Genomic DNA, 14044 nt, shown 5'->3' with positions numbered 1-14044 from the left:
ATTTCTAGAGAAAATGGCAATGTTAAAGTTTACCACGGACACACAGACACAGACACAGACACACACACACACACACACACACACACAACCGAACACCGGGTTATAACATAGACTCACTTTATTTACACAAGCGATTAAAAAAAAAAAAAAGAAAAAAAAAGAGAGAAGAATTTGGCTGGCTCATAAGGCTTGAGCTGTGCATTGGATCTATGCTACGTAGGTCCGGCATCTACATAGTTTGGTTTTCAAGCAGTTGTGGTGGAGGTTATTTGGATCAGTTCGCATGTTTTGATGCCTCCTTGAAACTGAAGCTGACTGTGTGCCTTTGTCTACAGCACAAAAAGGGCTCTCCCCTCGAGGTGGGGGATTACATCACCGTCACCACCCACTACACTTCCTCGGAGCACCTGACCCATATTAATCTGATGGTGAGTGTGGACACCACCTCCTCCCTCCTCTCCCTCTTCTCTCTCTCTGTCGCTCTGTCTCTGTCTCTCTGTGTCTCTTTCTTTCCATCATCCACTCTGCCACTAGATCTCTGATGGTGAGTGTTGACACCACCGCCACCCTCCTTTCTCCCTCTCTCTTCTCTTCCTCTCTCTCTTTCTTTCTTTCTCTCTCTCTTTCTTTCTATCACCCACTCCGCCACTAGATCTCTGATGGTGAGTGTTGACACCACCTCCACACTCCTCTCTCCCTCTCTCTGTGTCTCTTTCTTTCCATCCCCCACTCCACCACTAGACCTCTGATGGTGAGTATTGACACCACCTCCTCTCTCTCTCTCTCTTTCCATGGGTGAGTGTTCACACCACCACCACCCCCCTCTCTCTGTCTCTCCGTGTGTGTGCGTGTCTCTCTCTCCATCACCCACTCCGCCACTAGACCTCTGATGGTGAGTGTTGACACCACCTGCACACTCCTCCCTCTCTCTCCATGGGTAAGTGTTTACACCACCTCCACCCTTCTCTCTCTCTCTCCATGGGTAAGTGTTTACACCACCTCCACCCTTCTCTCTCTCTCTCTCCATGGGTAAGTGTTTACCCCACCTCCACCCATCTCTCTCTCTGTCTCTCTCTCTCCATGGGTAAGTGTTTACACCACCTCCACCCTTCTCTCTCTCTCTCCATGGGTAAGTGTTTACACCACCTCCACCCTTCTCTCTCTCTCTCCATGGGTAAGTGTTTACACCACCTCCACCCATCTCTCTCTCTGTCTCTCTCTCTCCATGGGTAAGTGTTTACACCACCTCCACCCATCTCTCTCTCTGTCTCTCTCTCTCCATGGGTAAGTGTTTACACCACCTCCACCCATCTCTCTCTCTCTCCATGGGTAAGTGTTTACACCACCTCCACCCATCTCTCTCTCTCTCTCTCTCTCTCTCTCTCTCTCTCTCTCTCTCCATGGGTAAGTGTTTACACCACCTCCACCCTTCTCTCTCTCTCTCCGTGTGTGTGTGTCTCTCTCTCTCCATCACCCACTCCGCCACTAGACCTCTGATGGTGAGTGTTGACACCACCTCCACACTCCTCTCTCCCTCTCTCTCCATGGGTAAGTGTTTACACCACCACCACCCTTCTCTCTCTCTCTCTCTCTCTCTCTCTCTCTCTCTCTCTCTCTTTCCGTGTGTGTGTGTGTGTGTGTGTGTGTGTGTGTGTGTGTGTGTGTGTGTGTCCATCACCCACTCCGCCACTAGACCTCTGATGGTGACTGTTGACACCACCTCCTCCCTCTCTCTCTCTCTCCATGGGTAGGTGTTTACACCACCTCCACCCTTCTCTCTCTCTCTCTCTCTCTCTCTCTCTCTTTCCGTGTGTGTGTGTGTGTGTGTGTGTGTGTGTGTGTGTGTGTGTGTGTGTGTGTGTGTCCATCACCCACTCCGCCTCTAGATCTCTGATGGTGAGTGTTGACACCACCTCCACCCTCCTCTCTCTCCATGAGTGAGTGTTTACACCACCTCCACCCTCCTGTCTCCCTCTCTTTCTTTCTCTCTCTTTCTTTCCATCACCCACTCCGCCACTAGATCTCTGATGGTGAGTGTTGACACCACCTCCACCCTCCTCTTCTCTCTCTCTTTCTGTCACCCACTCTCGTGCTGGACCTCTGATAGTGAGGCATATAAATGTTTTCAAGCACACACACACACACACACACAAACACACACACACACATTCCACATTCCTTAAATGTACTTCGGAATCGTGTTAATGGTTTTAGTTATCATTATCATAATTCAATTGGTACTTTTGAATTTAATTGCATGTTAGTATGTTGCTTCTTAGTAGTTTTCTACCTTTTTTCTGATTCCTTGAGTTCCCTTCTTACCCCCTTCACTTTTTGTTTTTAGTTTTTTTTTTTTTTTTAAATCATCTAACTTATATTACTAACTATAGCTATATTGTTCTTGAACGAACAAAATTTGTTCAAACCACCGTGCACTTCGTTCCAGTATGAGTTCATTTCGCCTGTTTGTTGGGTTGTGTGTACGGTGCAGGTCCTGAGTCGGGGCCACATCGTCTGGCAAACAAGGACCCACATCTTGGGCGGCAGCAACTCCACCGATTTGTTCTTCCGCTTGACACGTCAGATGCTGCCCGGCGCGCGCCTCGTCGCCTTCAGCATTCGAGGCGACGGCCAGGAGGCTGAGGTCATCTCCGATTCTGTCTGGGTGGAGATGAAGCCCACCTGTTTTGGAGAGGTGTGCTCCGTTTGTTTTTTTTGTTTTTTTATGATGATAATGCTACTGCTGCTGATGATAATGATGATAATGGTCATAGTAATAATAATGATAATAATAATGATTTTGATAATAATGATACTACTACTACTATTACTGCTGCTACTACTGGGGTGATGATGATAACAGCGATGACACCCATCCTTTCATGTCCCAGATCAAACTGACCCTGACAGAAGACAACCCCCCTCAGTTCAGACCCCGGGACATCGGAAGTGTCAGCGTCACGGGACTTCCGGACATGCGCGTTGGGTTGTTGGCGGTGGACCAGGCGGTGTACCTCATGAAGCAGAAGACCCTCACCAGAAGCTCGGTAAAAACAAACAAACAAAAAAATCAATATACTTCTTCGTTCATGGACTGCAGCTCCCACGTTCACTCGTATATTCACGAGTGGGCTTTTACGTGTATGACTGTATTTACCCCGCCATGTAGGCAGCCATATTCCGTTTTCGGGAGTGTGCATGTTGGGTATGTTCTTGTTTCCATAACCCACACTGACATGGATTACAGGATCTTAAACGTGCACAGGCACAAGCACACCTGCACATATGTTGACCTGGGAGACCGGAAAAAAATCTCCACCGTTTACACACCAGGCGCCGTCACCGAGGTTCGAACCCGGGACCCACAGATTGAAAGTCCAGCGCTTTAACCACTCGGGTATTGCGCCCGTCGTCAGTGTACAACCACTGAGTAACAGAAGCAGCAGCAGCAGCAGTACAGCAGCTGTACAAACAGTGGCCAAAAAGAAACAACAGGAGCAGTGGCGGCTGTGGCAACAACACCCGTAAATATTCAACAGGAAGAGCAGCAAGGGCACCATCAAAAGAAGCACTAACCACACTCGCAACAACACTTATCTGTTTGTTTGTTTGTCTGTTGCCTCTGTCTCTGTCTGTCTGTCTGTCTGTCTGTCTCTCTGTCTGTCTCTCTCTCTCTCTCACACACACAGACATACACAGAAACATACACACACACACAGACGCACACACTCACACAGACACACACACACACACACACACACACACACACACTCACACATACACAGACAGACACACACACACACACACACAGAGGCATACACACGTCACCACCTACACACACACACACACACACACACACACACACACACACACACACACACACACACAGACACACACACACACACACACACACACACACACACACACTACACACACACACACACACACACACACACACACACACACGACAGAAATGTGCAGATGTCTCTCGATCGGCCTCAATTACTGTTTTGTAACATTTACATGCTTATTTCAGTTCAAACCACAACAGACCACAGTTCGACCACAACTGACACCCGACAAACAACACTAGCAGCCCCCCCCCCCCACCTCACCCCGCCAAATAAAAACCCCAAGGACAACAACATATACCTTAAAAACAATATCAACAAAAACAACAAACGACAACAACAGCACACCCAACAAACAATATTAGCGCAAAAAAGAAAAAAAAAAAGAAAAAAGAAAAAGATGACAACCGACACATTACAAGCGGTATTAGCACAAAACAATTAACAAACGACCATAAGCAGTCTACACCACCACCATCACCATCAGCTAGCAACCAGCACAGGTGTTAAAAGTGCCGTGGTCCCTGCTTGTTTGCAGGTGTTCGAATACTTAAAGAGCCACGACCTGGGCTGCGGGGATGGTCGAGGGGATAGTGCTGCTGGGGTATTCAGGGTGAGTACCATGGTGGTTTTTTTTTTTTTTTTTCTGATCAGGCGAGTTTCGTGAAGGTTGGATTGGTACGTTTGCGTTGCATTACTTTACCTTTAGCACCATACCTTACCTTTAGCTAAGCTTAACTTAGTTTAGCATAGTTTAAGCACCATGCCTTACCTTACCATACTTTTCCTTGCATTGCCTTACCTTAATTTACCTTACTTAACTGACCTGACCTGACCTGACCTGACCTGACTTTGCCTTGCCTTGCCTTGCTTTGCCTTACCTTACCATACCTTACCTTATTTAAAAAAAATTGCTTTAAAATTTATCTGACCTGACCTGACCTAATCTTAACCCGTCTGAATTGACCCGATCTAACCTGAGCAGACCATACCCTGTCTGATCTGACCCAAAGCATACCTGACCTGACCTAACCTGAGCAGACCATACCCTGTCTGATCTGACCCAAAGCATACCTGACCTGACCTAACTACACATAGCTCACTTTGCTCTATCCAACCTGACCTTGCCCTACCTGTCCTGACCTATCTGATCTAACCCACCTGACTTTGCATTGCATTGCGTTGCGTTTCTCTCCCTCACACACACACACACACACACACACACACACACACACACACACACACACACACACACACACACACACATGTTTATCTATATGTATGCTTATATCTATATATCTATATCTATAGCTATATAGAGATCTACTCAAAACTACCCTCCCCTACTCCACCCTACCTGGCCCTACTCCTTCCTACTCTACTCTACCCCAGTGGCTGTTACTTGTTTTTTTGTTTTTTTTTCTCAAGGCCTGACTAAGCGCGTTATGTTACGCTGCTGGTCAGGCATCTGCTTGGCAGATGTGGTGTAGCGTATATGGATTTGTCCGAACGCAGTGACGCCTCCTTGAGCTACTGAAACTGAAACTGTTACTGTTTGACGGTTTTCAGGGGTCGGGGCTGACCATTCTGTCCAACACGGGGCTGTCCACCTTGCCACGGATCACAGGCAGTTGTGGCGCCAAGGCCGTGCGACGCCGAAGAGGTAGGGGGCACCGTCAGGTTTTCTGTTTGTTGTGTTAGGAGCTGTCTTCAGTGTTACTGTCTTTCCTACTTTACGTGATAGTAGACGACAACGTCAACAACAACAAAAAAAAAAAAAGAAAAAAAAAAGAGGGGCTGGGGGGGGGGGGGGGGGGGGGGGGGGGAGGAGTGGGTGGGGTGGGAAAGGAGTGGTTTTCTGTTCTGTTAGAAGCTGTCTTCAGTGTCACTGTCTTTCCTACTTTACGTGATAGTAGATCTAAAATAAACACACACACACACACAAATATATATCTGTGTGTGTGTGTGTGTGTGTGTGTGTGTGTGTGCATTTCGTGTGATCTTTAATATGCATATTTGATGTTCTGTCGCTTACGCGGGGATTTTTAACGTATATATTTAATTTCCTATTGCTCCCCCCCCCCCCCCCCCCCGTCACGCCTCCTCAACCCCCTCCTCCGGCCCCCCCTCCCTCTCACACACCCCCACCATCGCAGCTACCTCCATGGAAGACGTGTGCTGCTTGGAGGGTGCCCGGATGAAGCTGAAGACGCCCCAGCTGTGTCACAAAGCCGCCAAGGAAGTCAAGAGACTGACGGGATTGAGCGTATGCGCCCAGCACTTTTTCCACTGCTGCAGCGACCTGAACCGTACGGCAATCTACATGAGCAGGGGCGGTAGTAAGTTTCTAAGGTGGACAGAATGTATGTGTGTGTGTGTGAGGGGGGGGAAGGGGGTGGTGGGTAGGGTGGATGGGGAGGTGTCGTGTGTGTGTGTGTGTGTGTTTGGGGGAGAGGTGCCGTGTGTGTGTGTGTGTGTGTGTGTGTGTGTGTGTGTTTTGGGGGCAGGTGCCGTGTGTGTGTGTGTGTGGTGCAGTGCGTGTGTTGGGGGGGATGTGCCGTATGTGTGTGTGTGTGTGTGTGTGTGTGTGTGTGTGTGTGTGTGTGTGTGCATGTGCATGAAGCAGAAACCATTTTTGTACGCACCAGCAATGTTGTGATGTTTTGGTGTTTGTGAAGGTTTTTCTCATTTAATAGGAACTGACCATGTGTTGGCGGGTCCGCTTTCAGTTGATGACCAAATCACTCTCCGTGCTCAGAGCTTGAATGAGTGTTTGTGCGCTGGTTTGTGAATGTTAACTCATGTTTAGGAACATGCTTAGGAAGCAAGAGAATCTGAGCGCGCTGGTTCGAATCACGGCTCAGTCGCCGATATTTTCTCCCCCTCCACTAGACCTTGAGTGGTGGTGTGGACGCTAGTCATTGGGGTAAGACGATAAACCGAGGTCCCGTGTGCAGCATGCACTTAGTGCACGTAAAAGAACCCACGGCAACAAAAGGGTTGTTCCTGGCAAAATTCTGTTGAAAAATCCACTTCGATAGGAAAAAACAAATAAAATTCCACCCAGGAAAAAATACCAAAAAAAAAGAAGAAAAAAAAGGGTGGCGCTGTTGTGTAGCGACGCGTTCTCCCTGGGGAGAGCAGCCCGAATTTCACACAGAGAAATCTGTTGTGACAAAAAGAAATACAAATACAAATATTTCTCTTTCCATACTGACAGTGCGTTGGTGTGTATGTCTCTTTATGAACTTTCGATCACCTTATACATGCTGACAGTTTGTTGGTGTGTAAGTTTCTATTATATGACGTTCTGATCACTTCATGTACAATGTACAAGTTTTACTCTCATTATGGATACTGACAGTGCGTTTGTGTATGTGTTTCTTTATGAAGGTGGGATACGTGTCTTTATGAAGTTTTAATGTCGTTGTGCATATTGACAGTGCGCTTGTGTGTGTGTTCCTTTATAAAGTGTCGATCACTTTGTGCATACTGACTGAGTGTTTGTGTGTTTGTGTCTTTATGAAGAAGCATCAACCATTTTATGCAAACTGACAGTGCGTTGGTGGGTTATGTTTGTTTATGCAGTGTCGATCACTTGATGTATACTGACAGCGCGTTGGTTTGTGTGTGTGTGTGTGTGTGTGTGTGTGTGTGTGTGTGTGTGTGTGTGTGTGTGTGAAGTGTCAGTCATTTCATGCATACTGACAGTGCGTTGGTGTGTGTGTGTGTGTCTTTATGACGTTTCAATCATTTAATGCATACTGACAGTGCGTTGGTGTATATGTTCCTTTATGACGTTTCAATCACTTCATGCATACTGACAGTGCGTTGGTGTGTGTGTGTCTTTATGACGTTTCAATCATTTCATGTATACTGAAGTGCGTTGGTGTGTGTGTATGTCTTTATGACGTTTCAATCATTTCATGCATACTGACAGTGCGTTGTGTGTGTGTGTGTGTGTGTGTGTGTGTGTGTGTGTGTGTGTGTGTCTTGAAGAAGTGTCAATCATTTCATACATACTGACAGTGTGTGTGTGTGTCTTTACGAAGTGTCAGTCATTTCATGCATACTGACAGTGCGTTGGTGTGTATGTTTGAGGGATGCAGAGCATGCAGGACGGAGATGGAGGACTGTTTGACGTCACGCTGGATGATGACGTCAGCCGCCCCCTCAATGACGAAAACGTCCCCGTACGTTCCAGCTTCCCCGAGTCATGGTGGTTCGATGACTTCACCATTGGGTCAGTCGCTTAATTTCGGTCTTTCTTTTTTCTTTTGTCGTAAACTTTCCTCTTTTCCCTTGTCTTTTTTCTTCTTCTTTCTTTCCTTTTATTGTTTTTTTTTACATTTTATTTTTTGTTGGGATGGGGGCGTTCCATACCCAATCTGCAAACGCAAGTGTGCTTCGGGATTTCAGTTCTGAATCCGGTCATATGGGTGTCCACTGATGATGGCACAGCGGATCGACGGTCCTCCTTGCTTGTCGAACTGAGCCAGCCATGGCATGTTATATGTCAGTGTTGTGACAGTGTTTAACCTGTTCTGTCGAATTCATTGTATTTGATATTGATATTGATATTGATTTATGAATACACACACACACACACAGACACACACAGACACAGACACACACAGACACAGACACACACAGACACACACAGACACACACACAGACACACACAGACACCGTCTGTCCTCAGTCAGGCTTCAGTCCCACACACACACACACACACACACACCGTGTACTGTGACATTCTGAATCACCATCATCAACCACCACCACCTCCACCACCATCACACACAACAAAACTTTCCAACCACCAGCCCCACAGGGAAGATGGACGTGGACTTCGCCCTTCCGGACTCCATCACCACATGGGTGCTGCAGGCGGTGGGCGTGTCCCCGGAGGCGGGGCTGTGCGTGGCCCCGCCCCTCAACGTCACCGCCTTCCGCCCCTTCTTCGTGCACGTGGACCTGCCCTACACAGCCGTGCGTCTGGAGCAGCTGGAAGTGAGGGCCACCGTCTACAACTATATGCAGCGGCACTTGAGCGTGAGTGGCGTATTTGTATTGTATTGTATTGTATTGTATTGTATTGTATTGTATTGCTCTTTTTGTCACAACAGATTTCTCTTTGTGAAATTCGGGCTGCTCTCCCCAGGGAGAGCGCGTCGCTATACTACAGCGCCACCCACTTCTTTTTGTTTTTTTTCCTGCGTGCAGTTTAAAAAAAAAAATTCCTATCGAAGTGGATTTTTTTCTACAGAATTTTGCCAGGAACAACCCTTTTGTTGCCGTGGGTTCTTTTAGCGTGTGCTATGTGCATGCTGCACACGGAACCAAGGTTTATCGTCACATCCGAATGACTAGCGTCCAGACCACCACTCAAGGTCCAGTGGAGGGGGAAAAAATATCGGTGACTGAGCCGTGATTCGAACCAGTGCGCTCAGATTCTCTCGCTTCCTAGGCGGACGCGTGACCTCTAGGCCATCACTCCACTTTATGTATGTTATGTATGTTCGACTACGACCATGAGAACAGCAGAAGAGGTAGTTTTTCAATGATTCCACAGATCGCTGACCTTTTCCATGCTTGATGTTTCACCAGTGGGCATTTTTTGTTGTGTGCTTCACAAGACAATATTGATTGAAGAAGTTCATTTTTGCTGCAGTTTGTGTATTGATAGTCAGTCGAGTTCGACTATGACCATCAGAACAGCAGAGGAGGTAACTGCTGTCCCCACTCTCTCGATCAAGGGTTGTTTTTAGGACAGTCAGCGTTGGGATGATTCCTGAAGGTCAATGAGCCCCCCAAGGCTACAGCACTAAGACCCAGTGCAGTTTTGCCTCCTAGTTCGAGTGTCATAGTCCTAGAGATGAGTTAAGTGACATGATCATTTTCGTTGGGCTTTCAATTTGAGGGTCCCGGGTTCGATTCCACCCCTCCCTCCTCCCTTCCCTCCCCCCTCTGGTCACGTTGCCAAGTGGGTTAAAGGTTGGAGATTTTTTTTTTCTGATCTCCCAGGTCAACAGATGTGCAGACTTGCTTGTCGGAAGGAGGTTTTTCTGATCTCCCAGGTTAACAGATGTTTAGATCTGCTAGTTCCTGAACCCCCCCCCCCTCCCCCCAACCTTTCGTGTGTAGGCTATACATAGAATATCTACAACGCATGCAGAAAGTCAACAACATTAACATTCCCAATGACCGTAGATGAAACACTTTCGTGTAAAAAAAAAAGAAGTATAGTCTTCATGGAAAATGATTTTTAGTCTCCACCGCAGAAAATTGTAATTTGGTATTTTGAAATCCACCACACCACGCCTCGCTCCCTGGCTCAGTGGATGACTGATCCGCGTGTTACGTGGTCCTAATGTGTGTGTGTGTGTCCTTATGAGGGGTATAGATACGACACGTTCTAAGTTTGATTGAAATGTCTAGACTACCGACTGACTTAACTGTGGGCTTTATTTTGTGGACGAACGTCTTCCCTCATCATCATTTGTTTGTCAGCCCCTGTTGCTCGGTCTGTCAACGTGTGCTCACGTTTTAGGTACTGGCATTATTACAAAGACAATTTGTGCTCACGTTTAGGTACTGGCATTATTACAAGTACCATTTGTGCTCACGTTTAGATACTGGCATTATTACAAATACAGTTTGTGCTCTCGTTTTAGGTACTGGCATTATTACAAAGACTGTTTGTGCTCACGTTTTAGGTACTGGCATTATCACAGACAATTTGTGCTCACGTTTTAGGTACTGGCATTATTACAAAGACAATTTGTGCTCACGTTTTAGATACTGGCATTATTACAAAGACAGTTTGTGCTCACGTTTTAGGTAGGGGCATTATTACAAAGACAGTTTGTGCTAATGGTTAGGTACTGGCGTTATTACAAATACAATTTGTGCTCATGTTTATATACTGGCAATATTACAAAGACAATTTGTGCTCACGTTTAGGTACTGGCATTATTACAAAGACAATTTGTGCTCACGTTTAGATACTGGCATTATTACAAAGACAGTTTGTGCTCACGTTTAGATACTGGCATTATTACAGAGACAGTTTGTGCTCACGTTTAGATACTGGCATTATTACAAAGACAGTTTGTGCTCACGTTTAGGTACTGGCATTATTACAAAGACAATTTGTGCTCACGTTTAGGTACTGGCATTATTACAAAGACAATTTGTGCTCACGTTTTAGGTACTGGCATTATTACAAAGACAATTTGTGCTCACGTTTTAGATACTGGCATTATTACGAATACACGAATACACATACTTTATTGTCTATACTTAGTTATAGATATTTGCTTTTTGATAGTACAGATTTCTGCGCATTATTATTATTATTATTATTATTATTATCATCGTTGATATTCTTAGATGTAACATCTTAAAAATCAAATTTGACCGAAGAACATGTCGTATGGTTAAAACAGTATTTTTTTCAAACATGTCACAACTGAAACTTCTGTCATTAACTTGATAGGACAACTCACTTGTGTTTGTCTATAAGTGTTAAGATTAGCCAGTCAGTCAACTGAAGTTTTCGTTTTATTGTATGATGGTCATACTATTGTGTGCGACTATGACCATCAGAACACCAGAGGAGGCAACTGCTGTCCTAACTATCTTCTTTCGGAGGCAATGCTGTCCCAACTATCTTCTTTCGGAGGCAATGCTGTCCTAACTATCTTCTTTCGGAGGCAATGCTGTTCCAGCTGTCTTCTTTCGGAGGCAGTGCTGTCCCAACTAGCTTTCTTCGGAGGCAACTGCTGCCCCAGCTATCATTCTTCGGAGGCAATGCTGTCCCAACTATCTTTCTTCAGAGGAAACTGCTGTCCCAACTATCATTCTTCAGAGGCAATGCTGTCCCAACTATCTTTCTTCACAGGAAACTGCTGTCCCAACTATCTTTCTTAGGAGGCAACTGCTGTCCCAACTATCATTCTTCAGAGGCAATGCTGTAACAACTATCTTTCTTAGGAGGCAACTGCTGTCCCAACTATCATTCTTCAGAGGCAATGCTGTCCCAACTATCTTTCTTAGGAGGCAACTGCTGTCCCAACTATCATTCTTCAGAGGCAATGCTGTAACAACTATCTTTCTTAGGAGGCAACTGCTGTCCCAGCTATCTTTCTTAGGAGGCAATGCTGTCCTAACTATCTTTCTTAGGAGGCAACTGCTGTCACAACTATCTTTCTTAGGAGGCAACTGCTGTCCCAGCTATCTTTCTTAGGAGGCAATGCTGTCCTAACTATCTTTCTTAGGAGGCAACTGCTGTCCCAACTATCTTTCTTAGGAGGCAACTGCTGTCCCAGCTATCTTTCTTAGGAGGCAATGCTGTCCCAACTACCTTTCTTAGGAGGCAACTGCTGTCACAAAATATTTCTTAGGAGGCAACTGCTGTCCCAAGTATCTTCTTTTGGAGGCAACTGCTGTCCCAACTATCTTCTTTTGGAGGCAACTGCTGTCCCAGCTATCTTTCTTAGGAGGCAACTGCTGTCCCAGCTATCTTTCTTAGGAGGGAATGCTGTCCCAACTATCTTTCTTAGGAGGCAACTGATGCCCCAACTATCTTCTTTCGGAGGCAATGCTGTCCTAACTATCTTCTTTCCGAGGCAACTGCTGTCCCAACTATCTTTCTTAGGAGGCAACTGCTGTCCCAACTATCTTCTTTTGGAGGCAACTGCTGTACCAGCTATCTTTCTTAGGAGGGAATGCTGTCCAAACTATCTTTCTTAGGAGGCAACTGCTGTCCCAACTATCTTTCTTAGGAGGGAATGCTGTCCCAACTATCTTTCTTAAGAGGGAACTGCTGTCCCAAGTATCTTTCTTAGGAGGCAACTGCTGTCCCAACTGTCTTTCTTAGGAGGCAACTGATGTCCCAACTATCTTCTTTCGGAGGCGGTGCTGTCCCAACTATCTTTCTTCGGAGGCAACTGCTGTCCTAACTATCTTTCTTCACAGGAAACTGCTGTCCCAACTATCTTTCTTAGGAGGCAACTGCTGTCCTAACTATCTTTCTTCACAGGAAACTGCTGTCCCAACTATCGTTCTTAGGAGGCAACTGCTGTCCCAACTATCATTCTTCAGAGGCAATGCTGTAACAACTATCTTTCTTAGGAGGCAACTGCTGTCCCAGCTATCTTTCTTAGGAGGCAATGCTGTCCTATCTTTCTTAGGAGGCAACTACTGTCCCAACTATCTTTCTTCGGAGGCAACTGCTGTCCTAACTATCTTTCTTCCGAGGCAACTGCTGTCCTGACTATCTTTCTTAGGAGGCAACTGCTGTCCCAATTATCATTCTTCGGAGGCAATGCTGTAACAACTATCTTTCTTAGGAGGCAACTGCTGTCCCAGCTATCTTTCTTAGGAGGCAATGCTGTCCTATCTTTATTAGGAGGCAACTGCTGTCCTAACTATCTTTCTTAGGAGGCAACTGCTGTCCCAGCTATCTTTCTTAGGAGGCAACTGCTGTCCCAACTATCTTTCTTAGGAGGCAACTGCTGTCCCAGCTATCTTTCTTAGGAGGCAACTGCTGTCACAACTATCTTTCTTAGGAGGCAACTGCTGTCCCAGCTATCTTTCTTAGGAGGCAACTGCTGTCCCAACTATCTTTCTTAGGAGGCAACTGCTGTCCCAGCTATCTTTCTTAGGAGGCAACTGCTGTCACAACTATCTTTCTTAGGAGGCAACTGCTGTCCCAACTATCTTTCTTAGGAGGCAACTGCTGTCCCAACTATCTTTCTTAGGAGGCAACTGCTGTCACAGCTATCTTTCTTAGGAGGCAACTGCTGTCACAACTATCCTTTTTCGTTTAAATAAACTGAGAAGGAAAACGGGTAGTTTGTTACCAGAACACCCGCTGTATTTCCTTTTCTGCCCAATCAGGTACGGCTGTTCCTCCAGAGCGTGGAAGGGGTCTGCTACTCGGGTGCTTCCGGCAAGAACTCGGACGCCTTCGTGGTGGACGTGGCGCCCAATGACGCCACTTCCGTCTACTTCCCTATCGTGCCTCTGGAAATGGGCAAGTTTCTGGTGCGGGTCTCTGCTATTTCCGCCTGGGGCCGGGACGCCGTGGAGAAGATACTGAGGGTGGAGGTGAGGAGGGTGAACGAGTGAATGAATGAGTTTACCCCCGGAAACGGAGTATGGCTGCCTGCATGGTGGGGGTTAAT

General features: G+C 46.4%; 1 protein-coding gene across 1 annotated transcript in view; it reads left to right on the top strand.

Moving 5' to 3' along the window:
- The window catches only part of LOC143289959 (complement C3-like), a 75970-nt gene that overhangs the window by 28702 nt on the left and 33224 nt on the right, over positions 1 to 14044 (top strand). Inside the window, exons 12-20 of the mRNA XM_076599228.1 lie at positions 336 to 428; positions 2492 to 2695; positions 2892 to 3047; positions 4390 to 4464; positions 5421 to 5514; positions 6008 to 6190; positions 7953 to 8094; positions 8678 to 8906; positions 13758 to 13967. Of these exons, the coding sequence (XP_076455343.1) occupies positions 336 to 428; positions 2492 to 2695; positions 2892 to 3047; positions 4390 to 4464; positions 5421 to 5514; positions 6008 to 6190; positions 7953 to 8094; positions 8678 to 8906; positions 13758 to 13967 (1386 nt within the window). The remainder of the gene's footprint in view (positions 1 to 335; positions 429 to 2491; positions 2696 to 2891; positions 3048 to 4389; positions 4465 to 5420; positions 5515 to 6007; positions 6191 to 7952; positions 8095 to 8677; positions 8907 to 13757; positions 13968 to 14044) is intronic.

This window comes from Babylonia areolata, chromosome 14 (assembly GCF_041734735.1).
Source record: "Babylonia areolata isolate BAREFJ2019XMU chromosome 14, ASM4173473v1, whole genome shotgun sequence".
In the NCBI taxonomy this organism is placed as follows: Eukaryota; Metazoa; Mollusca; class Gastropoda; order Neogastropoda; family Buccinidae; genus Babylonia; species Babylonia areolata.
Note: the sequence above shows the minus strand (reverse complement) of the source record. Positions and strands in the feature narration are given on the sequence as shown.